General features: G+C 39.2%; 2 protein-coding genes across 2 annotated transcripts in view; both read left to right on the top strand.

The window, feature by feature from the left end:
• The first annotated feature begins 178 nt into the window (after nucleotides 1-178).
• wdr95 (WD40 repeat domain 95) lies at nucleotides 179-19,600 on the top strand. The gene is made up of 29 exons (XM_025054941.1): nucleotides 179-539; nucleotides 1,532-1,787; nucleotides 3,740-3,793; nucleotides 3,883-3,966; nucleotides 4,091-4,156; nucleotides 4,936-5,175; nucleotides 6,082-6,167; nucleotides 6,290-6,382; nucleotides 6,584-6,629; nucleotides 6,775-6,821; nucleotides 7,311-7,428; nucleotides 7,779-7,848; nucleotides 8,247-8,487; nucleotides 8,574-8,679; nucleotides 8,798-8,949; nucleotides 9,989-10,097; nucleotides 10,223-10,329; nucleotides 11,054-11,133; nucleotides 11,232-11,286; nucleotides 11,370-11,415; nucleotides 11,776-11,835; nucleotides 14,914-15,070; nucleotides 15,147-15,233; nucleotides 15,339-15,397; nucleotides 15,625-15,757; nucleotides 15,845-15,884; nucleotides 17,665-17,753; nucleotides 18,316-18,500; nucleotides 18,732-19,600. Exons 1-29 carry the CDS (start codon nucleotides 472-474, stop codon nucleotides 18,759-18,761), a joined length of 2,964 nt encoding a protein of 987 aa, XP_024910709.1. The 5' UTR covers nucleotides 179-471; the 3' UTR covers nucleotides 18,762-19,600.
• A 1,681-nt stretch (nucleotides 19,601-21,281) lies between these two features.
• The window catches only part of b3glcta (beta 3-glucosyltransferase a), a 44,090-nt gene continuing 38,853 nt past the window's right edge, over nucleotides 21,282-26,518 (top strand). The window contains exon 1 of the mRNA XM_025055224.1: nucleotides 21,282-21,628. Within this exon, the coding sequence (XP_024910992.1) occupies nucleotides 21,568-21,628 (61 nt within the window). The 5' untranslated portion in view covers nucleotides 21,282-21,567. The remainder of the gene's footprint in view (nucleotides 21,629-26,518) is intronic.

Here is a 26,518-nt window from a genome sequence, read left to right as displayed (position 1 = left end):
CACTCTATTTCTTTAAGTATTGCAAAGTAACGTAGTTCCACTCTATTTCTTTAAGTTTATACTAATTGGTCATATAAAAATAGAAAAATATTTCCTATCATCTTTAACATCTTTGTACTACGTAATTCTGCATTTTCTCATTATGACAATTAATTTTGTAGTCATTCAACAAGAACAGGGAAGCATGTAACACAGTTACTGATAGCAACACAATGTGAACACTGATATCATAAATAGTTAATGTAATATTGTAATGGAATATCATTAATTTTAAACAAGGTTTATAATGGACCATGGACTGTAAGGTCTAAACTTTAGAAGTCTCAGTTGTCACTATTGGTATCTTAGTTACCACAGGTCACCTGCTCTTCTCGTGTGTAACAAAGAAGGAGTGTCAGGTGTACTAATGATAGATGTGTCTGACCTGAGGTTTTTACACACGTTAAACTTTAAGTGCGCCTTCAGAGAAGAATGCCTTCGGGAAGAAAAATCCGCTCTTCTTCGGCTTCTGGAAGATTGGAATGCCCAAATGTGACCAGGTAATAATGCTTGTCTATTAAAATATAAAATACATTTATGAACAAATTAAGAATGTCTAAATAAAAGAAGGTTTAATTTCCTTTCCTTCCTTTCCTTGTCTTTGTTTTTCTTCTGCTGCCATGATTTATTCTATTTTCTTCAGACCTCAAACCTTACTGTTGTCATGGTGTCTAAACATTCATGTGTGGCCAGAATAAGGAATCTAATCCAAGAAATAGATTAGTTTCCAGCTCTGTGCTTTGGATTTTTTTGTCTTTTTTTTGCTAAAAATGTCTCAAAATCTCTGTTGGCTGTTTGTTAACCTCCAACTGCTTTTTAGCTCTTCTCTGTATTTCCCAGTTTAACAATATCAAGTTAGTTTATCTATTGTTAATTGACTAATGTAAATCATTTGAGTGATTTTGGGCCATTTCTACTCTATGTAATTTGGAAATCTTTGTTATATTATTAACATTAACATATGCTGACTTTTATCCAGTTTTAAGTTGTTTTATGCTGCATTAGCAGTTGGGTAGCTTACTGTTAGTGTCCTTTAAACAGTGAATACATTTTTTATGATAATGTTTATGTTTGGCAGTTGATTACATCACTATTGTGCTATGTTTTAGTGTAATTTATTTATTAATACTCTTGGCAATTTAAGCTACACATTTCTTGCTAATCGTTAGCCACATTGCTTTTTTCAGCACTTTACTAGTTCTCTTTAAAGCTTTTTACTGATCTTGTTTTGCTAACTTGAACTTTTTACTGCTAACTAGTGTCAACACTAGTAGTGTTATGTTGGATGTATTCAAGCCTACAAGTGATAATGCTAATCATACAACACTTTTCAGCTTGAAAACCTCGAAAACTTTGAAAAACATGTTACATTTATAAGAGTTGTGTGTGGTTTGGAGGCTCTGTTAGACATCGCTACCAAAATTATTGATCTATATTATTAAAGACCTATGCATGCAAATCATGAAAAAAAAAATCTTTTCAAATTCTCCAGCATCCTCTCAGAACTGAAATATGTTCTGGATGTGACGAGGATCCACTCCAGGGCTGCAGGTCGGGCTGGGAGAGGTGTTGATGACATTTCATCAAAGAGACGAGCAAATGGGGAAAATAAAGATCAGCCAGAGTGGCTTATTCGAGAGCTGCTGCAACACAACAGGAGACACTCTGTCACACTTGGAGACAGGTCTCCTACCTTAAGACGACAACATGACAGAATCAACTCCATTCGCAAACTGTGCAGCCTCAAGGTACAAATATTCAATACATCTGTCTCCATATACTGTCATATAGAGGGATGTGACCCATTCTCTACATTCTCTACATCATCGAAGCTCTCTTTTAGATGTCAAGCTCTTGTAACAGTTGCTGTTTTTAGCCTCAGGGTGTCACTAGAGTGTCACAGTACTATGCCTGACAGTTCGCAGACTGTCCACAGCGGCTAAACTCAACTTCAGCTGATATCTCAGCAGACACAGAATAAATGTTAGGTAATGCTGGAGATGCCATTTTAAATCAAGTTGATGATTAATTTAGTCGCAGCCTGACAGCACAGTGGGCAGAACAGTGTGTCCCAGAGGGCTGGGCATGGCCATGTTTCTGGCCAAAGTAAAAACAAACATATTTACTGAGCCAACCACTTAGAGGCACAGGAGGTTTAAATTCAAGCTTTCAAGCTGACAGAAATGATCGAATGATGCAAGAGGCCAGAGCAAATGCATCCTGGGAAGTGTGCGGCTCTAAGTTGATGCTAAGTAAGTGGCAGCAGTAGTAAAGGTGCAGGGGTTTTACTGCACACCGTCAAACATTCAGGTGAGCACAGGGGCGAAGTTTACTGGACAGTAATGAGATTTGCTGTAATCTTTGATGTGACAGTGTCACTGTCTGATAGACTTGCTGCTGCAGACATCCCAACCAACTGTATTTATTTGAATATCCCAGAATGCATTTTTGGTCAATGGGATTTACTATAAATTTGCAAAAGAAATTACTCAACTGCGTTTAGGTTGTAAATCATGGAATATAAACTAAATTTACAGTAGTATATGCAAATTTAAATAACAAGAAAAAAAAGCAAATACAGAATAAAACAGCCAGCCAAGTAATTAAGAGTTGTAAGATGCATTTTTGTAAAAATTAAAATACAGCAATGAATTAAAAAACAAACAAAGCAATGCTAATGAAAATTACTCTAATAACGACAATAAATTCCATCAGGTTCTAATTTGTCTCCTGCACACAGGGGAGGAGAATTCTCACTGCACAATGTTGAGCCTATAGCACTGCACTGGAACCAAGTGTTTTCTCCTATTAGAAAACATAAAAAATGAAGGGTTAAATTGTAGCTCTCTGTGTGGGGTTCAGGATCGGTACAAAGTTACAGAACCTAAAGACTGGGATGATCCTCCTTCCATCCATATTTATTTCCATTAATATTTCACATGCAGAGTATATCCAGTATAAGTAAAGTACATAAAAACAGATTGGCAGACCAAGTGTTTCTGCGTTGGCCAGAAAGTCTGCGCCCCTGGTGAAGGATAGGAGATAAATTGGACAAAGGATGTTGGAGACGGAGCTCCCAGCCAGGAATAGAAGCAGAAGACCCCAGAGAAGATTTATTAAAACTGAAAATTAGACAGGGACACAGTCAGGAGTTAGATTACTTTTTTTAATATTTCCATCACACAGACATATTAAACAGTTATCTCACCAGTTCAGCAGTTACTGCAGGGAAGCCTCAGCTCTATTTACACCCTTGAGGAATGAGGCTGTGTATCTCTCTCACTATTCAGGATTGAGCAAAGGGTGGCATGGATCACAAAGCGGTTGCCAGGAAACTGTGGCAAACTGAAGAAAGACCATTAACACAGGGGGAGCGTGTCCTGTCATCAGTCCACTCCCAGGCTTCTGATAGATATGTCAGAGCTGCTGGTGGCTTATTGTCAGCATTAGAAGTGGAGCTATAATTGTGTGGGGTGATAACGTCACGCGTTATAATTTTAAACATGTTCGTTTCGACCTTTCTGACTTTCATTTGCGCTTTTATGTGTCAGAAAGTTTGCCCTGCCTGGTGAGTTGAGTGAATAAGGTGAAATTATACATAATGTTAATTAGAGAATCAGAATCTGTGAGGGAATCGTGCAATTATAATTAACAGGATGCTGTTCTATCAGTAAATTTAACATGTTTTTCTTTCTATTAGGTCAGTGAAACAATGTCACTGCACGAACTCCAGAAACTGAAACTTGCATTTGAGGTAGAGTGAGTATCAACTGTTCACTCACTGTCTAAGAGATTTGACTGTACGGCAGAACTGAACCTTTGAGATTTTTTTTTTCATTCGAGGATTTTGAAAAGAACGGCTCAGGATGCATTGATGTGAAAAACTTCATCGGCATAGTAAAGAAATGTTTGGGTTTAAAACACATGGTGAGACGTCTCCCTCGCTGCATCCCACCACTCCGCAATTAAAGACAAGGAGTTCTGCAGTTACACGATCAATTTACGATAAGTGTTGCAGCTTCATATTCCTCTGTCCTTTTAAATTTCACAGAGCAATGAACAGATTCAAGGGTTATTCAAGAAGATTGATTATTCAGGCCAAGGAAGAATTTCATGGGTGAGATAAAACACTCTCTCTCTCTTTCTCTCTCTCCTTCTCTCTCTCTCTCAAGAAGCAAAACGCCTTTTTTATTTAGTGTGAAATAGAATTGTCTTAGTTCATTTCTTGTTCCATGCATGCCAACACTTGTCACCTGAAAAAGGTAAAAACATGGAGGAAACTATTAAAGGCCCATTGTTTACATTTTAGGAATGTTATCACCAAAAATAAATGTATAAATACAGGCCTCAGTATATCAATTATATAATTCGATTTCTTTTTTTCTTTTTTGCAGCTTAGGTTGGGCTTCAATACAGGACTCAGTATATCAATTATATAATTTGATTTCTTTTTTGCAGCTTAGGTTGGGCTTTACAGAGGCTGTCAACCTGTTAGACAGTGCTGTCTCTGTAACAGTTCTAATAGCAGTCACTGGGACTACACTATATTTTACACAATGACAAGTTTTACATAGTGATTACAAGTCAGGCTCTCAAGTCCCTTAGAGCAATTTATAAATAAACACTTTCACTGATAACACATACAAAATAAACAACAACCAATAACCTTGAAAATAACATCCTGGAAATTAACCTTTCTTATACAGAATCAGGTTATAACTGACTTCTGCTGTTCGCATTGCAAGTTTATTTCTAGATATTAAAAACGATTTTATCCTCTCTCTCTTACCCTTCTCTACGCTCTGATCAATCAACAACCTCTGTAATAACTGTACAACATTGGGATAAATGTATTGCACTGGTCTAACATGAAGTGTGCTGATCTATCCTCCACAGGGTCAGTTCTGTGCACACATGCTGCAGGAGCACAGGGAGAGGGAAGAAAGCACAAGACGCAGCAAACAGGTGGCTTTTACTTTGCCTGCTACAATGAAGCCGTTGTGCCAGAGCCTCCCCATCATCCCCATCGTCAACATCCACCCCAGCCATGACGGCACCATAGTAACCGTCAGGGAAGATGGTGCTGTTTGTTCTTGGAGCCCTGAACTGAAACTCCAGAGGACTAAACACATATTTGTATGTAGACTGTCCTGAACACACTCATTCTTCTTCATCTCGCACTGTCAAAAAAACCTGTCTTCTTCTTCTGTACATGTCTGAATAAATGTAACCTGTTGTATAACAGAAAATTAAAAAAACTAAGTAAGTAACTAATGCACTCAATATCCTGCAGTGACCTAAAGTAAAAAAAATCTAAAAAAAAACTCACTTCACCATCAGGTGAAGAAGACAGTGACATAATGTTGTTTTGCTGTTAACAAACAAGCTGAAAAAATATCAAAATATATAATATATAAATAAAATGTTCCTTTTAAACTATAATCTACACACTGCTTTAGCCATTAATGTATATATTGTAGATGAATATATATATATAAACCCTACAATATATAATCACATTTCATATTCATTTCATCTTCCATTTTTTAACATCTTGTCACCATCGATGTACTACTTTGTTTATTAGTTGTATTTTATGAGCCTTTATTTTTATGGTCAATTATTTTGCATGTTAAGTCTTCAACCGTTCATAAAAATGTTCAGCTCTGCTACCCTGCGACTTTAGTGTTGGAAAGTAACATCACCTGGTGTAACAACAAAAGTATCAGTATAGACCAGAAGGTTCCATGTCCCTGTGAGCTAAAGCAACAACTTCCTCAATGTTTGACACCAGCCAGAGAAGGGTTCTCTGAAAAACAAAGTGACAAATATAATCTCCCAAAATAACTTTTTGCTGGATCAACTAAATTTGTATTCTTCCTGTGACACTGCTAGCAGCCACATTATTAATACATGTCTGATAGCCGGCTGTTCCAGTCGTGCAGTAGAGTGCACTCAGCCAAGCAGTATTGATGATGTTTCATTACCTCCTGCAACCTGAACTGTTCAGATTTATAACACATGGCTTTGTCTTCCCCACAGGATGGAGGAGCTGCCAACAGAAAGTCAAAGTGGGCCAGTGATTTCACCGTGATCCCTGAGTACAAGAAGCTGGTAATTGTAACTGGGTAATTAAAAAAAAGACTGAATCATTTGTATTGAGTTATGTTTTGTTTATTATCATCTGTGTGGGCCAAGCTTTTTTTTATGCAAGTTTTCTTCATAGCTCACTGTCTTTATGGTCTTGCAGAGACAGAGAAATGCAGTTTTATGATCTCTCCACTCTGGATCCCTATTGCCAGATCACTGCACTTGATACAGTTCCTCTGACTATAGACTACGGGTATAAGAGCTTTACGTTTAAATGTATATTTAAATTTAAAGTAATCACCAAAAGAGCTTTACGTTTTTTTAAATGTATATTTAAATTTAAAGTAACCTGTCCCATGAGGTGTTATTATCATGTTGTGATTTTTTTTTTTTTGCCCATGAGATGTTATTATCATGTTGTGATTTATTATTTTTTTTTCATTTTTTCTTGTAGGTATTCCCAAACTGACAAATGTTGTATCCTGTATGGAGACACTGAGGTAAATTATACGTACATAAGTTCTGAGCCAAATTTGAGCTACATGTAAGAACTATATTAAACTTTAATAGGGCCATAAAGAAGTTACCTATTGGACAATAGCAATAACTTTTGTTTTTTCTTTTTGTTTTTCTATTTATTTACAGGGATGTGTGACAATTGTTTTAATTTCCTCTTTTGGGGATACACTCAGGTAACTGTGCTTTTTATTTAGACCTTTAGTAAGGTTAAAGTGTTTATGCTCTTGTTTTCAAATTTGACTTTCGATCTTCAGTGTTTCTTCATGGTGTTTGCATGCATTTTCTCCAGGTAGCCCAGTTTCCACCCCAGTCTAGAGACGAAGATTAGGTTAATTGTTTCCTCTCGATTCATCATACTGTATGTATGAGTGTCAGTGTGAACCACTGTATGTGGCTCTGGGATGGACTGCTACAGTAAACCCTCCCAGCTGTGGATGATGATAAACTGTTAATCCCCACTGAGTTGTTTCTGTTTGTGTGTTTGAGAGTGGATGTAAAAACAAATGGTGTGTCGGTCACACATATTTCCTGCAAACTGTACGTGAGCTAATGAAGTAACTTTGCCTCAGTTTGACTGGACGATAGGCTAAGATGTGCATATGTATGAGTCATTATGTGTCAGAACATTTAAATGCACAACTTAATTAGTCTGTTTTTTATAGGTTGTGGAACAAATTACCACGGGTGAATAATATACCAACAACAGAGATTGAAAACACAGTGGCTTCTCCAAATGTAACCTTTGTCCGTTGGAAGGTTCATCAGGACTGGGTGACACAGGTGACAATGTTAATCTTAGCTGTGAATAAATGAAAGAAACTGTTGGAAGTAAAAATCCTAATGTAAGGTAGTTAAAAAAAGAGAGAAAAAAAACAGATTTAGCTCACATTTTACTGAAGCTCTTTCTGTTATAGTTAGATTGAATAATAAAAGATGAAACATGGCTTTAACTTTATCATAGAATCTGTAAGCAAAAACTTTAAGAAAAAAATTAAACAATGGAAGACACATGAACAACAACAACTTGTAATTCATTTTACATCTTTTAAACTACATCTGCCGTCATTGCTGTGATTAAGTTCACAGAGCAGACGCAGTGAATGACTGCATCTCTTTTACTGAATCTGCAGGCAAAATATTTCCCAAGTTTCCAAGCGGTAGTGTCCTCATCAAATGATGAATCCACCTCTCTCGTTATAGGTAATTTATTTTCTGTTTGTTTCTTTGGCAGGAAAAAACATCTTGAATGTAAAAAACAAACTGTTTGTTCTTTCTGCATGTTCTTTTTCTATAATTTTCTTGTGCTGAAAATCTTCAATCAGCAGTAATTATCCTCGGAGCTGAAGATGAGGTGGCCTGGCAGCACAGCTCTGAGGGATGACTCAGAATGACTCATTCATCACAAACTCACCAGTCAATGCTCGTGCATGTTTCTCTCTCCCCCTTTTATGGGTGTGTGCGTGTGTGTGTGTGCCAGCTGGGTCATTTATTTTGATAATGACTGGTTCCAACAAGCTTGTTTTGATTGATGCTCATATGGATAGCCTTGCTTTTAAAAGCCTTTCTTCTCTTTTGGCTCTTTCCTCCCTGGCTCCAAGGCTGTGTGCTGCCTCTAACAGACGCTGAGCAGGAGCTGACTGAGATCAGGGAGGCCTGTTATGAAGGAAAGACCAAGAAGGTCCAGATGAACTGGACGCCACAGACCAGAGCGTCCAGAGACCAGAGAGTTTTTACCGTTTACAAAGGTGTCAAGAGCTTCGACCTTTGTCACAAGCACAGCATGTTGGTCACTGGAGGCTTGGACAGACTCATCAGAATCTGGAACCCACATTTTTGCGGGTGAGGAACCAGGGTTCAAAAGCAACACGAAAACACACAGCTCAAACCTAGAACAAGACAAGCATCTTTGAATTTTGTTTCTTCAGAAAACCGACAGGATTCTTAAAAGGCCATTCAGCTCCAGTTGTCCACCTCTACGTCTCCTCGGAGGACAGTCAGGTCTTCTCTGTCTCCAGTGATTCTACTGTAAAGGTGAAAGATAAATCATCCCCTGACTAAATATTGATTGTTAAGGAAGACCCCGCCTTAACAAAGGGTTAATGCTTGACATGAATAAACAAAAGATGAACTCACAACGTTTGCATTCCAGATATGGGACATTCAAGACCAGTGCTGCCTGATCACAGCAGAATCCAAAGCGACTGGAGTTCATGGTGACGTGTCAGCGTGCCTGTATTCACCTGCTATGAAATCCCTTTTCATCGCAGCAGACTGTATGGCTGTGCTCTCACTGAAGATGAGGTTGGTTGTCACGGATTTTAATTCACTCATTATAGAATCCACCGTGTTTGGGAAAAAAAAAAAATCCCCAAGTGGGATGGATTATTGGGGTGGGAAATTAAAAAGAGAGCAGCTGGGGATTTGGAGGATTTGGGCATTTTCTTAAACAGGAATTCTTAGCCATCGCAGGTCAGTTTGTAAGAGCATGAATTTACTGCAAAAACGTAGAAACTTCTTGTTGATATTGTTGATAATGGAACAGCAGAAGACAAATATTGGTAGTGTAGATTTTGAACTTTTCACAGGGAACTCTGCAGGGTTTTAAAACAGGTCACAGTGGGATGTCAAACCAGGATGCATGGAAAAAAGCTTGAAGCAGAGGGATGTTACCCAGAAGGAAGCTGTCAGAGGTTAGGAGAAAAACAAACCCAGTCACAGGAGCAAAACCTGAGAAGACTTCGTACAGCAGAGTGTGATGACTGACTGGGTGAACACTGTTGTCAGAGTGTTAGAATGTTGAAGCAGGAACAGGATAATTGAAGCAGTGCTTGATGATGATGATGTGAGGCAATTTTCCAACACACACACACACACACACTGTAAAGGTGTGAATCAGACTGACAACATGTGCACTAGACGACCAAGAACTAGACAACCTGCAAAAAGTGGCTTTACCGGTGGTGACCACAGACCACAGTTACTCTGTCCTTCTCCTCCACAACCTATGAACTCTATATTTTGCCAGTAATCGCATCACTGTCCTTAAAACATGGAGGCGCTGCAGCCCACAGAGATGGTAAAAGTAGTCCAGTACCTCCAGTAAGAACAACCATATGTCATCCTCAAAAGGTTTCTGGCAAAGTCATAGACAGACTGCTATGTTTAAGGTGTTTTTCCACACAGAACCCAGAACTATTTTAGTCACAGACCCAATAGCATGCTGTGTCACAAATTACTTTTATACTTCAATATGTGAGAGACTTTTAGAGCAGAGACGCAAAAAGAAAGAATTCAATAACAAAAATCCATAGTCAAAGTTTCATGTTTTTCTCTTCATAAGGCAACAACAGTTCAGCAGCGGCCGTCTGACTGTGTCGCACAATGAGCCTGTCACATGCTGCGGCTTCAGCGAGGAGTTTCGTCAAGTTGTGAGCTGCTCTGAAGGTTCTGTGAGTGCATCAACATTCTGCCGCCTCAGAGTCACAGATGAGAGGCTCACATTTCCTCCACATAATGACGGCAGCGTCGCCTACGAACTGTAATGTGACAACCATCCGTCTGCCACTGTTTTCAGGTCGTTAAAGTCTGGGATTTTGATACCGGCCGTCAAGTCTTCGAGTTTGGTGGCACGCGGGATCTGGCAGCCATCACCTGCATGACCTTTGACCTTAAAGGGAAAAGGTAAAAAAGCTTTTTTTTAGTGAGTGAGATTTTACAGTTTTTATTACATTTACCCTGAACTTAGTCAAGGTAGTTTTTCGGTTGACAGACTGTATAATTAACCTTTTTTTAATTAAACTCACCTTTACTAAAATCTGTCTTCCTTAGCCTAAATCATAACATTCTTAAAACCTTGCTTGCTTGAAACTCAATCTTCGTTTTATTGTCTAGGTCCAACACCGGGCTGTGTGTGTGTGTGGGAGGGTGTGGGGATATTTAAAATGAAGTAAATTGAACTTTTGAAATGTCAATGTAACACAGCCAGACCATATAGTTCGGAATCTACTCCTACATATGCTGCGTTGGTAAAATGTGACCCTCATCAAAGTCATGCTCCACAATTTCCTCCTGGGATTCACTTTGACATTTCAGTAGAATGGAACTGCAGTGTTACCTTCAAAGAGCAGGTACACACTACTGCCAAATACAGACCGTGGGTTATTATTATTATTATTATTATTATTATTATTATTATTATTATTATTATTATTATTATTATTATTATTGAGTCCCTATGAGTCTTTGCAACTAACACAGGCTGCCACTGGAGGCGCCGTGAATCGCAACCAAATACTTTATGGCGCCTCTCGTATTTAATTTAAATAAATTGATTTGTGTTATTTTCTGACCATTAAATAAACTCTTCAATTAGAGGAGTTGTGTTTATATATTGTTGTGTTTTCAGACTCATCACTGGTGGAAGAGATGGATATTTAAAGATCTGGAACTTCAGCAATGGTCAGTGCCTGAAGACACTGAGGAAGGGTGTGTACTATACATTTTCATTACTCCATGAAAAGAAAAGGTGAAAGCACTGCACTTTCCCAGTAAGTGTGAAAAATCACTTTCCATCTCTCCTGTAGACAGTGAATGTCTGGAAGTGTGCCACTGCAGCTTTCTTAAGGTTCACAGGAATTGGTGAGTAATGATGTGGTGCTTGGCAAGTCTTGGCTCTGTTTAATTTCAAACCATTGTGAGCTTGTGCAATTTTATTTTTAAAGCTATGTCATATCTGTGGGCCGGGATCGCAAGATTGACATTTACTCAGTGAGTATAAGAGACAGGACAGAAACTGTGGTGTTTTTTGTTTGTTTTTTCCTCAGAACCCTCAAAACAAATATTCTACAACTAATCTGCATTTTTGTACCTACTTATTTACAGTGCTAAAACCACCACACTTATACAGAGAATAAAATGATTAATAGTTTCTGTCAAAAGAAGCCAAATTTGACTTTCATTATGAAACCAGACAATTGATTTGAAAAAAAAAAACTCATTTGTTGCAAGGAAAATTAATCTTTGGGTCATTGTCAGGTTAATCAAATCTCAAGGTGCTCTTCCAGACGTTTTACAGGCTGCTTTGTCATATGAAGGTGTAAAAACGCCTTCTTTTATTTCTTTCTCCAGGATGAACCAGACGACCTCCATCATGTCCAGCAGCCACAGCCTCCGTGGCGGGAAGATACGGTGATTAAAAAACATTAAATTGTTTTGACAATAACAAGCAGAAAATATGTTCAGCCGGGACAGAATAATGGGCTGCACGTCAGGTTTCTCAGTTTGCTTCCCATGTGTGTGAGTTTGAGTTTGTGTAGGTTTGAAACAGAGAAACACAACAGAAAACACAACAGACAACAGAGTGACTTAATGGTCTGTCAGATAAAAAAAAACACATCAGTTCACTCATATAAAAGAACAGATGGATTATTGTTGTCTCTGAGCTTTGACAAAACAGAGATTAAAACATAAAAAAGCCAAAAGAAACCAGGCAGTTAAAATGGTTATGACAAAAATAAATGTGATGTAAACCATGAACTAAAACACAGCCGAAAAGGAGGAGAGAAGACAGAAGCCCTTTCCCATTTTATAGACTGCACTCAAACGCATCTGCAGTTTTCTAACACGTTGTCAAACTGCATCATGGCCATTGAAAATAAACATTTATTTCAACCTTTTATTTAACCAGAAAAGCCTTAACTTCTATAATTCTTATGTTCTGGCCCAAATAGGCTGCAACACATTGACCAAACCATAACTTTGATCAATTTAGACATAAACATTACATGTTAATAAATATGCAAAATAAACAAAACTAGTTTGGATTTGCAAAACAATATCAGTATATGCCATAATTTCTACCACTTTTCTTCCTTATATACAATCAATAGATGTCCAATAGAGACGATTTATTTGGAGAAAGTTCATGCATACTGTATAAACACAAAAAGTCCAGCTTCTACTTTAGTTTTGCATTAATTGCACAACATACTGTATAATTTTATTCAGTAATTCTGAAGAATTAATGAAGGTTGCATTGAGTGCAGTTCTGGAATTAGAACAAAGCTAATGAGACACAAATACAAGTAATCAGTGCTGGAGAGTCAGTAAAGTCCATGAATCAACTCCTCACTATCAAAATAATACAGGCAGTAAAAAAACAAAACAAAAAACAAACAAACAAAAAAACAACCATCTTCCACTTGAAGTGATCAAATCAGGAACAATACAAATGATACTTTAAAACTTGTCACAAAAGAACACTCAAGAACTTTTAGTCAATAGTTTTCTTGCTGTCATTTATAAATAAACTCAAGCAGTTATTTTAGTCATCACAATTACACTGATGATATCATGAGGCTGTAGATTTTTCAGTGAAGCTAAACCATCTCTGTTGGTGCTTTTATTTTGCAGATCCACAGAGGACACTTGTTTCTAAGCATTGTATATTTTTGCTGACTGGCTAAAAGGTTTACTATCGAGATACAGTACACACTGTAGTGAAACGTCTCTGATCTCTGCAGCACTCGCTCAACCAGGGAGCCAAAGGACTCTCTATCTTCATTTTATACTTCATGTTGTGATCCATTTCTCTGTGTATACCAATGTAATGACATTCCTGATGCTAAACTTTCACTTTTATATCTGACATTTGAACCAATTTCCCCCTCAGGGCTGAGAGAAAGATGCAGCCAATCCCAGCTACCGCTGGTGGAGAGCCAGGATACATCCTGAACAGAATGCCAGTTCACCAAAGAGCCACATTTAGACATGCATTAACGCACAAATTCACATTCACATCCTATTCTCATCTTCTTGGTCTTTGGATCCAGTTTGTCCACAATGAAACTGAGAATGATACCCAGACTATAAACAGAGGAGGTTAGACGTGTAATGTGGCCATTAAGGCAGATTTAATTTTTTGTGATAGTGGAATATGACCAGAGTGACCAGATTTGGAGTAATTTTATTGCTCACAAAGAGAGTGATTTATCTCCTTCACACAGAAGAAAATCCAAGCAGATTGTTTTAGGTCAAAAACGGTTTAGGATAGATCTGATTAAGGGTCATCGTGAAAAAGAGTTAGCTAGGATAATGTTGTTTGCAGACAGGTGTGGAGACTGTTACTGTAACACCACAAGAGTCAAGAAGCGTTGCCAACCCCACCAACATTATACCAGATCATACTTGTATAATGTAACAAATTTGAGTGAAACTGGAAGACATAAAGCTGATCGTCCTGCGTTCCTTTTCATTACGTCTGCTGCTTACACTCATTCTCTTGGGGCCCATTAGAGAGCACAGAGATTTCATTACAGTGGCCAAGAATAGAAGAGACCTCTCTGATTGTCCACTGAACCCCCTCTTGAAACAGTTTTTCATTAATGGCCTCAAAGACAAAGATCAATATGTTTGCCCGTGTACTTCGGTCTCTCTTTGTTTTCCACAGAGGACTGAGTTAAGTGTGACTTTCTCTGTTCCTCCAGATGGTCAGTCCTCTCATGCATCTCATTAAAATTTTACACATGGACCGATTTGGCTAAACAATTTTTTTCTCTCGCCGGGACAGAGAGTTTAACACAGGCTGAAAATGCCATCTGTTTTCCCTGATTTGGCTCATGATCGGAACCATTTCTCAGGCGCGCTCCCTGCACTCGCAGCAGATACGGTTACTGATTTCTGGTCAGAAAAGGCACAAGAAGAAAGATGATTGACTTTAGATCGATGCGGGGCGGAGAAGCAGCTGTAACGTTGGGCTAATCGGTTCAATCTGGTCTTCGAAGGCGTCTCAGCTCCACAAGGATGATCAGCACGTGTTGCCATGGTGCTGTCTGAAGTTTGTTCCATGTTGGCTCCTTGTAATCTGCTCCTGTATGGGTAGCAAGCTGCTATGCCAGCATGGGCTTAATGGGTTCGGTTGAAAGAGCAAGTGTTGATGGAAAGAAAGAAAGAAAGGAAGAAAGATATGGGAAGTTGTATGAGTTGTATTTCAGTTTTGGAATGCTGGAGGTAGGAATCCTGCTGCACAGCAGATCCAGACTGTAATCCAAACCACAGCAGCTGAAGATTTGTACATTATTCTGTCCCACATCATGCAAATGAAGCAAAAGTTGTTTCTGTGAATTATGAGGCTGATAAAATTAGTGTTTACTGCTGCTGTGTCTTAGAGGAAAGACTACAGTAAATCACAGTGACGTCCGACCGTCTGTGATGCACAACTTCACGTGTGGAGGTAAAATACATTTTAAATTCCTCTTCTTCTTCCAGACAAACGGCCATAAAGACGACATCCTTTGTGTGGCCCAGTGTTTGCCATCGCTCCTGGCCACCAGCAGTTATGATGGAGAGATCATAGTGTGGAACGTGGTTTCTGAAGGAATACAGTGTCGGTTCCCCTTCCCTCAGTCGGCTGAAAGTGAAGCAGGTGATTTTTTTTTAGTTTAAAGAAAATTATTCGACCCTTGTGAGCAGTCCATCAAATCCATCCTTGCGTTCTACAGGGTTGGATAAAAGCGTTCCAAGCATCATTTTCCTGAAGAACCCCAGGTTGTCCTCTTCAACGGTTCTCCTGTCGTCTGGAACCGCAGGTCAGAGTTAAGTAAAACAATTAAAGTGCATGATTGCACTTTACCACCGACTGGATGTGTTTCATTACAGTTAAGTGTTTTAAATGGACCTTTTCTTTTTGCAAGGTTGCATAAATATCTGGCAGGTGCTCGGAGGAGGAAAGTTTTTGAGCAGCTTCAAAGTTGTAAGATGTTTACTCTGCATCAGACGAAATTTAAGCTATAGTTAATTTTACAAAATTCAATACTACTTTCTCTAACAGAATGTAGATAAAAGAGTGGTTTAATTCCTGGCTTGATTTTTTTTAGACAAAAACTGTCTAGCAATAGTTTGTTGTTGTTGCCTAATGAGATCTTTTTTGTATCGTGGCAATAATATTTCTACTGTTTTTGTGTTGTGGTTTTGTTACAGTCTAGATTCCAACAAAAGATTACAAAAATGGCTAAAACAGCCAAAGACACATTTCTGTATGCTGCTGACCAAATTGGTTACATTTATGTTTACGACATGAGCGATTTTCATCCTGAGAAAAAGTCACCGAAAGGTAAGATTTTTTTTTTCTTAAAAACAAAATAAATGAGCTTCACCTTTAAATGACTGTAGTAAGCGTTACTTTTTAAACTTTTTCCAGCTGACTACTTCTGGCGTGCCCACATCAGCAGAGTCTCTGGGTATGTCAACATGACTTTTTAATCATCGTGTCATTGCTGAGCATAGCACATGAAATTAGGAAGACGAATGACCCATCAGTAGTGTGTCCATCACATGTTTTACATTTACATTCAGGGGTTCCTCGACTCGGGTTGGACTTGAGTTAGAACTCACATCCTGTACATCACTCACCTACACTAACACAGTGGTAAAAATCAAAATCAAACATAGAAACATCAGAAAAGACTGACTTGCATCTGGGAGCCATAATGAAGGGCAAAAAAACAAAACACAAACAAAAAAATCTATTCAACTTGTTGGCCAGTTTCAATTCCATACGTCAGAATGAGAACACAACTTTTTAAATAAAAACCGAGGACCCCCCGTACAAGGTTTTATGTTTTATTTCTGTTTCAATTTTTTTCCCCTCCTATTGTTGCATGAATGTTATTCCTGTCCGTTTTTGCTACATATTTAAAGCAACTCTGGGATTTTTCCCTCCAGTTTGACAGGTCAATTTTAGACATTCTTCATCCCATGTCTCCATAAACCTCACCCTTGCTTCACTCTCTCCCACCTACAAATGTCTCCTCCTCACCTGTTGTGTTTCTTTTTTCTAATCCTGGTCGATCCCAGAACTGTGGACGTCTTTAACTGTTAGAATCTGTGGCCTCAGCCCTGTGTCCAAACCACCATCATATTTGGTCCTTCACTAACTCTAGTTCTTGTTTCTTCACATTTCCATCTGCCTCATGCTCATTTACACACACACACACACACACACGGTACAACCTGTCTTACTTCTACTGACTTTCGTTCCTCGTTTCTCCGACTCCTCTGCTCAAATCCTGGCCCGACTCATTTTCTGCTCTGGGTTTACCTGTTATAGTTGCAGGGCTCCGAAGGTGAAAAGTTGAAGGCTGGAGAAACTGCCTCAGCTCCTGCTGTCACAGCAAGTCATAGTCAGAGTCAAGGAGCCCTACATACAGTAGCTGCAGATCATTCTAGGACAGGTCTTAAAGGAGAGAAGTCCCCCAGTGTCTGTCCCTGTGTCACTGATGGATGGAGAACCAGTTACTAACAATCCTAGTGGTAAAGACAACATATAAATATACGGGCTGTCAAATAATAAATAACCTCATTAGTCACTGGATAACAGTGGAGTGATTCCAATCACTCGCTATTAATCATGATCTTAATTAATTATGATAAATCACGGGTAATTGTGTATATTGATTTTATTTTTCTCTAAACTGCTGGTTTGAGATGGGTGAATAACAGCAGGTTATTATTACCCTGTTCTAAAGTTGAAGCCCCCACAAACGTACAGTGAGAGTTGAGATGGGATTTTAAGCTTGAGGTATTTTGTGAAACAAAAACGACATGCGTTTTGACTGTATATTACAGAAACCAGTAGTGGAATAATTGGATGTACAGTGAGTGTCATTCTCCCCAGATTATCAGATTAATTTCACAAAATAATTAAAACAACTAACGTGTTTATTTAATAACTGACAAAAAATAAATTGTAAGCTCATTGAAATGTAGTGTGAAAAGGTTTTCCTTCTAATGTCTGTTTGACAGAACTACTTGTTTTCATGTCATTTAGGGAAACTGTAGACATACAGTAGTACAGTAGTTTATTCTTACCCGACTCGGAGAAACACTACGGTTGTCTTAACCAGATGATCAGAGGGAGCGCTGCTGCCACAGCTGCACCAAAACTGTGGATGATTTAGGGAGTTGTGCCAAAAATGCTTTCTCCCCTGTTTTGTCTCATATCATTTTATTCTGGTCAAGCCTGCAGATTGTTGACAATGATCAAGTGGTGCTTACCTCATCCTTCGACCACACAGTTCGTCTCTGGAGTGCACGCGGAGAATGCGTTGGTGCGTACCATCTATCAATCGCCCTCATTCCAGACATGAATAATGTTCCTGCAACATTAAAAGTATTAAAAAAAACAAAAACAAAAAAACAAATGACACACTGATCAAGGTAAAACTACTTTATTTATTACCATCTTTTAGATCAGAGAAATTATTTACAAAGTGGAAGTAACTTTCTAAAAGTTTGAAGGTCAGTTTTTACCCATGCAGTTTACGGTTCTTCTATCTATTTAATAATAGATGGTCTGAATGTGGTCAACATCAGAACTGTCCTGCCCTCATCATGACCCTGAAAAGAAGAATTTAAAAAATTGATTGAAATTGACCGTAGGTGTTGATCTCTATATGAAGCCCTTTAATAAACTCCAGTCCAGTCTAAGGTCAGGTGGGATATAACACAGCTTTATGTTCAGATGATTGCATAAAGTGTATACGTTCATTGGATCTTTTAATGGATGGATGACCACACCGTAGTGATTCTGCCTGTGTCCAAACACTCTGTGGAACATTGTCCACTCTGCTGTGCAACATTGAAATGCAGACTTTTGGTCTCCGTCCACAGGGACCTTTGGGCAGACAGATTGCTGGAGTATTCACATCACGTCTTCCTGGCTGCATCCCACTGTCCCTTATGAGGTTTTGATTCATCCTCTGAGTATTCCAGATCATGAGATGCTGAATTTTAAATCATACTTCTCTGATGCAATCAATCCTGACGAGACAGGAGCTGGCTGCAGGGAGCTGAAGGTGAGGTGCCTTACTGCCCAAATGATAATCAGGTTATCTCATCTGTGGGCTGCGTTCCTCTCACCTTTTCTACCCCGATCTGAACATTGTCAGATACTTCTGTGGCACGGTTGTGGTTGAGTCAATTAGGGACTACGACACCGGTGTAATGTGGACGTTTTGCTTGATTGCTCTAAAGATTTTGACAGATTAACATTCAGACCAGTTACGGTGCTTTTCTTTGCATTTCAGGCTGTGCCATGCGATTCCCTGGCATACTAACAAGCTATTGAACCACAGCATTTCGAGAAGGCTTTGAAAATGTGGGCCTGACCTCTCCCTCGGTCGCACCTATTGATCCTCTTATAAGCAGCGCTGAGAAACTGCAGTCAACTGAACAAGATGAAACTGTATTGATCACACTTTGGAATGTGCAGCAAAAGAGGGAGCGAGCGCCAACGAAATAATACAGACAACCGGCTTTCTCCTCAAGAGACCTGCGAGAGAATGTTGAATAAAAGAAAAGGTGTGGAAAGATGTGGCAAATTGTTGACGTGTGGCTGTAAAATGCAGCGATAGTTGATGAAAATATGGACGGTGATGCAGGACGACAGGTGCCCTCTGGCAGAAAACCAACACAGTTAATACACTCCTTGTAAGAATTCAGGCCAGAACTCAATAGCAGACGGTCAACACGATCGGACACAGAAACAGACTCCAGACCAAGCAGCAAAGGAACAAAATCATCAGGTTAGAACAAAGTCTGAGGAAAGAAAGGAAAGAACTGGCAACTAAAAGGAGGAAGAAAGGGGGCGGAGTTAACAAGACACTGATGTTGGGGTGTTCTCCAGGTACTCATCAGGTTGATTGAACACTTTAACTTGACCATAGGTGTGGATGTGAGTGTGAGTGGTCGTTTATTACTATGATGCACAGTGCCCAGTGGCGCAGTATGGGGAGTGTGGGAGGGGGATGGTTAAAATGATACCTGGGGCCCTAAGTGATCCGGAAAAAAATAATAATCATGGAGTGGGTGTCAGTCTTGCATCACATGGTGAATTATGCACTGTATGTCCCCGCTACCCTGAAAATGAATTAGTATAAAAACGTGTGCATCTAAATAAAATACTTAATAATGAATGTATATTTATTTATTTATTTATTTATATTTAATTATTATTATTCTGGGTCTACTACACTATGAGTCTGGCCGAGAAAGAGTGTGGACTAAATTTAGATGCTGTGACATTTCTAGATTAAACAGCAGTGAAATATTATGGATGTTCGGCAACACATTCACAGTGTGAGCGCAGAGACACAGTCATGTTTCTGTGAGCACAAACACGAGACTGGCTGTGTTGCAAATTATCTGTGCAAACATTACATACTGCAATATTGAATTCGTATTTGTTAGAGCAGTTTGAAGAAACTGCTGCCATTGCCTCTGTAAATAATGTACACACGCAGTAAGTCTAATGTGTTCCCTCAGACTGCAAATAGGTATAAAAAAAGCTGGACGCTTTATAATTTGCATAGTCAGTAACGAATGCTTTTTTTTCTCCTATTTTGTCTTTCTACCTTCTTTGTGGTTTGTCCATCAAGGATGCTGCCGTCTGCTTGTATTTTCTCTTTTCTTTTTCATCTTCGACACTTGAGGCAAAGAAATTACCAAAAAAAGGAGGGTGAAGGTTTTAATCATTATGAAGAGGCAGAAACAACAGTTCCAAAAAAGAAGGCTGTGGGACAAAGTTGCAAATTACCAGGTTTCTATGATACGAAATCTAGAAAAGGTCATGCTGGTTCTACTCATGAGAAGAGAAATGAACTGTCAGAGAGGAATGGGAGTGTCAGACATATGTGGCAGACATTGGAGGTGTTAACAGCACACAGGTGGAGAAGGTTAGATAATCAGTGTGTAAAGCACAGTGGGGAAAAGATAAGAAAATGGAACTCAGAGTCTGTTGGTTTTCATAGAAGAAGATGAAGTGAGGATGAGGAGAGCGATGGAGAAGGACTGACCTTGAAGGTGACTGGACCATGGTAAGTTATAAATCTTAGCTCAGTCAAACATTCGCTGAAGAATCTACATCTGTGGAAGCTCAGTGCTGAGTATGAGCGACACAGCCTGCCCTGCTGCTAATGGCTGAAGATAAATTGACCATTAGTGGATTCTTGTGGGAAGGGATGAAAGTACAGCGGGTACCTCCAATCTGAATCCTGCCCTCTGACATTACTCTGATTACCACCTTTTATACCTGTTAAAGGAGGTATTCAGGAAATCAAAGGTCACCAATCTGCCACCTTAACGCCCTCACGACTGTCCAGCCCAGTCACATCAGGTCAACTTTGGACCCTTTTATGTTTTTCAGCTAGTTTAGTGGTTTTTCAAATCATGTTCCTGTATCGAGAGATACTGCACTCATTACAAGCAGAATATGAAAGAAGAGTAGTGAAGTGTCAGCTGCCAGAACGGGAGATTTGAAATTTGATGGAAATTAATAAAAATCATCAGGGTTGGTTACAGTTTTTTATTTTTTTATTTTAGCAATTTGAATGTGGTAGAATGACAGAGATGAGGGAGAGTAGAGAAGGAAGGCAGACTGACACAACAGCAGGTACAGTAGAATAACTGGTTTACCATTTCACCGTCATCTTCATCATGAACTCTGTGTTAAGCATGTGTTTTTTACAGAACGCCCTAATGATTAAACACACTCCGACCACATCAGCAGACCTTTCTACTGCTCTGTGGCTCTGTGTTGTTATTCCGTTAATTTGTTTTTACACACAACGCGACATATTTTTATATATATCTATGTTGACAAACTTTTTTCCTGTCCACAGTAAGTTCCTGTGACCGCCAGAGGGCGTCCATGCGCCTCCAGCAGAGAGCGGCGCTGCCTCCTCAGACCAGAGCACAGAAGCTCAGACCCACTCCCTGCTCTCTGTGGAACAGTGGAGAAGAGAAACCCTTACTGCTTTTGTTTTTTTGCATGATCCTTTTGTTTTTACCAGCGGTCCTAGAGCCCATGAACCGAGAGCTTTGTCGCTCAGCTCCTCCAGCGCTGACAGGACTCTGACAGACAGGATGCTGTGGAACAACCCACACGTCGCCAAAGTGTCCGGCTGTTGGATTTTTCTCTGCGCCTGTAAGTCCCCACTTTACTTTTGTACAAAAATACGAACCACAGCAGCGGCTGAACACTTTTTCGTGCAGAAATTTTAAAAGGGCAACATTTACTTCGTGTTCGTGAGGACGGGGAGCGTCTGTCGCGCTTGTGATCGCTGCGCTGTTAACGTGTTAAAAGACTCAGTTGTTCGTTTTTATAAACACTTTGAGTGAGTTTCAGTGAGGAGCCAGGATTCGCTCCCACTTCCTGGGAGAAGCTGGAGCAGATTCTCCCTCTCTCTGCCATGTGGTTTGATCCACACACTGATAAGTTTTAGATCGGAGTTTTTCCCACACAGACGTGTAGAAACACAGCTGTGTTTCTGTAGCTGTCGGTTTCTTCGTCCTTAGCAACCGTGGATTCGTCGTTGTACGAGTGCAGGAGTGAATTCAACCCCCGAGACTGATCAGGACCTCGGGCTACAGCTGCTGTCCAGAGCCGTCGCTCAGTCGTGGTGTGTTCGTTAGCGTGGCTGCATAAATTAGTCCTTCCTCGTCCATTTCTAGTAGTTATAATAATAATAATAATAATCATTAGTCCTTCCTCGTCTATTTCTACTAGTTATAATAATAATAATAATAATATAAAATTCACACCTGGTTACAGTTTTTACACAAACTTTCTTTGATTCTTTGGCCAAAAATCCATATTTAATTTTAGACATCCAAACTTGCTATATTATTCTCGTTATGCTCATAGTTATATTTATACCTTTAACAATTCACTGCTAAGTGACAATGATGGTTCCATTCCTAAGAGTTTTTTTTAAATTCACTTTACAGTATTAAGAAATGCTTTTTCATAGCCTTTCCCCATCTGCGGCTGCCAGACAGTAGTTCACAGAATGTTCTTTTATTATAGTTGCCCTTACTGATGAAGTATATCCATGTAACTTGGCCTGGAATCAACATAATGTCCCTTGGACCTGATGGCTGGGTTAAAGACAAACTGCTCCTTAACTGATGAGCCCTCCTTCTAATATTAGAATATATATATAATATGTAAATAGGATACTATTTAATGGTTATTGTCTGGTCTGTTTTTCATTGACTGAACAATTTCAATAAAATGGTCAATTCTGGCTTAGTACATAAACAGTGGTGAGTGGAAGGGAATGAAGAGATGGATGGTACAGCTAAAAAGTCGATGATTGTTCTGGGTGTTCCCCGCCTCCACCTGATGTCTGGTGGGATTGGCTTCAGCTCTTCAGATGCCCCTGAGATTGGAAATAAGCAGCGGAATAATAAAAAATGAAAAACTACTCCAGTCGGCTCTAATTGACTGACAGCTCAAATGTTCTTGGGTCTAAGGTGTGTTTCTCAGATCCCTACGTCTGCGGATCTTCTTATAATTCTCATCGTGGTCCGGTCTGGGCTGCAGACAATCACAGTGGGATTGCATCAGGCATAATCAGGGAGCACCCAGGACAGGTCAGTAGTTCATTGTTGGGCCACTATTACAGTAAACAGATTAGCTTCCACATTTTTACCTTTGTTTTTATTGATCGTGTCCATTAGCATAATTACCAACGTGCAGCTCTCAGACTGTGGGGGGAAAAACCCAGACAGTTTGTACAGAAAGGTCATCGATCCTGGGACACACACCAGTGACCTTCCTCCTGTAAGGCATCAGTGGTAACCAGTGCTGCTGTATGCAGACTGTTCAATTTCACAAAACAACAACATCAACATATCTGCTGAATTTAGAGCGTGATGCAGACAGTGTCATTGTCAGACACCATCAGGACGGTATGCAGCTCACACAGTAAATGTGTTGCTGCGGGGACTGAAGGAAATTGCAGTGAATAACCAATATTGCACTGACCTGGTGTAAGGCATGAATGTCCTCCTGAACAGAGTGAGATAAATGGTTTGTGAAGGAAAGTCTGCGTTCTGTGCCAGGACTGGATATCACCAAAATACTATCTTTAAAAAAGGCAGACATTCCAGGGCAACCCCCCCTCCCCCCAAAAAAAAGCTCAAAATTGTTTGTGTTTGGGATTTTTCAGCAGCTAGAACCAAAATTGTTGGTGTTTGGGATTTTTCAGCAGCTAGAACAAAATGTGTAAATTGTAATTTGATTGCATTTTTGACTTATTATAGTTAGTAATGATTAAATGTGGCTAAATGGTTATTATCATTAAAACAGTCAAACTACTGGTAATGAATCTATTTTATGTAAAAAAAAAAGTGTCCTTGGTCAATAAATATGATTCTCTTGAAGTAATGAAAAAAATAACCTTTAGTCATGTCTGTCCGTCAAAAAATATATTTCAATTTTTCTGTTTTTCTATCGAAAATAGATGCAACATGTAGCTTTTACCTTCTTTTTTTAGTGCTAGAGAGAAAAACATTGAGAGTGCGTCCACAGTTAAAGGTACAGAACACTCTGTCCCCTGTAAAGAAGTCTGGCTAGCATCATAATTCACCAGTTTGATGAGGAGAAGAAAAGGTCAAGGATAGTTAGTTTGACATCAGACTCCTGACAAAACATCCTGTCTCCTCCCTGCTGTAGTAATATTTGTGCTGTGAACATCAAGGCACAGCCAGAGGTAGACAGAGTGACAGTTCTGATGACATTAAGGTGGAAGCGCTGCTGTTTTTCAAAGATCTCCTCTGTCACTCTTTTGTCTGATACATTTTGGTAAGGAGCTGCAATGATACATTCAAAACAGACGGACGATGAGATGTTTAAATGTCACCGTACTTCTGTTTGACCCAGTGTTCTAATCACACCTGATGTTAAGAAGATACAGTAAGTCATTCAGAACAGTTGATTTCAGATTGATTTGATCGCAATTTAGAATGCATTTTAACACATTGTCACAACGATGTGCACTGTATATCCCATAATTTTGCTTAATTTTGCAAAAAAAAAAGAAATTTACAATGAATTTTAACACATTGTCACAACGATGTGTGGAGCCTTGCTGCAGGGCAAAGGCTTTGAGCTGTAGGTTTCTGGAGGAAGTGTCTTTCTGGCTCAGGCTGCTCAGTAACTCTCTCTCCACCGTGGTGACAGGTGATGCTAACGTTTCGTAGTGATCGTTGTCTTTGTCATTTTAACACCCGAAACCCTCTAGTAATACGCATATGCAGCTTATACAGTAAACAAAAAGTGTCATTAATGAAGAATTCATGACACTTGAATGTGTCACGATGTCACTGACTACTGCTGTCGTCAAGAGAGCTCCAGCAGGAAACTTCAAGATGTGCAGAGTGGCAGCGTTGGGATGTTGATGTGAGTGAGTAGATGAGGAAGAAAAGATAAAATTCAATTTGACACCACACCAAATGAAGGCTGTGCTTTCTCCATGCTTGAGTGCAGTTTGTGGGACGTTTCACAGAAAATTGATCAGGTGCGTGATAATTAAATCTGCTCCCGGCATAAACCGTCTCCCAGCTTTGATTTTTTTTTTGACCATGATGTTCTGAGAGTCGTCCATCAATCTGTACAGGTTATTAAAGTTGGTCGACCTCTGAGTCAGCAGGTCTCGCTGCTTCAGACCAATGGATCAGACTAGATTAGCGTTAGCCCCGCCCACTGACTTTGATGGGTGCGTTTGACAAGTTAATTAAGAAGCTAATTCATTTAAGTATTTAAATGCAGAACCAGGAATTAATTAAACATGTGTCTTTACATACAATAATTTGGTAATTAATTAATTACACGTGTATTAACATGTTAATGTGTCAAGTTACAATTCCAATTAATTAATGACACTTTTATGGAGTTATTTATTGATTGATTGATTTAATTTTGGCACTGTCAGCCCTCCATATTATGAATCCTTAATTTCAGTTGTATTTCTGTTGGTTTCCACTCGCTGCCGTCCATGCCTTAAACCGCCTTCACCAGAGTCAGACGGTGACAGATCATCGGTTGATAATGTGTTGCTTTGATTCACTTGGAGCTGAGCCATTGACAGATAAATGCAGTGAGGTTTCCACTCGCTGCCGTCCATACCTTAAACCGCCTTCACCAGAGTCAGACGAGGAGTGACAGACTGGTGATGCTGAACTGCAGCGTTAAGCAGTTTCAGTGGTTCTAAAGTGAAGCACATTTTTAAATATGAATAACATGGTGTTTGTTCCTGACAGGAGTCAGAGTGTTTTTTTGTTTTTTTTTTTTTGTATTTTAAGGCTGCTCTTTGACGGTAATCTTTCTAAATCACTCTGTGCTTTGAGAGTGTGTTAGATCTGCAGCAGTCATTTTAAGGTGTGTAGTCAATTTGTGAAGATGTCATGTGCATAATGATGGACTCCTTAATGTACCAGAGAAAAATAAATTGCAGTAAAAAAGAAGAGTGAAACACAAAGGATGAATTCTTTTGCTAAAAAAAAATTGATAAAATGATGAAAAAAGACTCACAGAGGAAATGAGGCTTTGAATGAAATAATGGCATCAAACTGTCTCAGTAGTTAATTTTCATAATCACTGGTTTCATTTATTTGTTCGAATGAGTGGACAATGTGTGACTGGCACTAGGACCATTTGGTCAAATTTATAGTTTGAAGGCAACATTAGGTCCTTAAATATGGTCCGTATTTGCATTAAATGAAACATTCAAGTGTTAACTCACCCAGATCAGTCAATGACAAACATGACAAATATTTATGTAGTCATTTTTTATAGTTGTTTTTGAGAGGAATGGGTTTTACAATGTAAATAATTGCATGTTTTCATTCAATTCTGCTCCAATTCAGCAGGTTGTAACGCAGTAGCGATGTATAGAGAAGCTTGTTGAAAAAGAGTCAGCGGAGCCATTGGGGACCTTCATGTAGAATGATCTTTTTTTTCTTTTGTTTTTCCATTCTGTCAAATCAAAGCCAACCAGTGCCTCTGTGTGCGGCTGAATCACAAACATAG

This window comes from Cynoglossus semilaevis, chromosome 4 (genome assembly GCF_000523025.1).
Source record: "Cynoglossus semilaevis isolate Cse_v1.0 chromosome 4, Cse_v1.0, whole genome shotgun sequence".
Taxonomy (NCBI): Eukaryota; Metazoa; Chordata; class Actinopteri; order Pleuronectiformes; family Cynoglossidae; genus Cynoglossus; species Cynoglossus semilaevis.
This window is presented reverse-complemented; position numbering and strand designations above follow the sequence as displayed.

What these genes read in the sequence shown, in the direction of transcription:
- wdr95 (XM_025054941.1), top strand. Translation starts at nt 472, where the DNA reads ATGCCTTCGGGAAGAAAAATCCGCTCTTCTTCGGCTTCTGGAAGATTG. An exon ending in ATCAGGACTGGGTGACACAG is followed by an intron (nt 7,429 to 7,778) that starts GTGACAATGTTA and finishes CTGAATCTGCAG; the next exon opens with GCAAAATATTTCCCAAGTTT. An exon ending in TGCACGCGGAGAATGCGTTG is followed by an intron (nt 17,754 to 18,315) that starts GTGCGTACCATC and finishes CTCCGTCCACAG; the next exon opens with GGACCTTTGGGCAGACAGAT.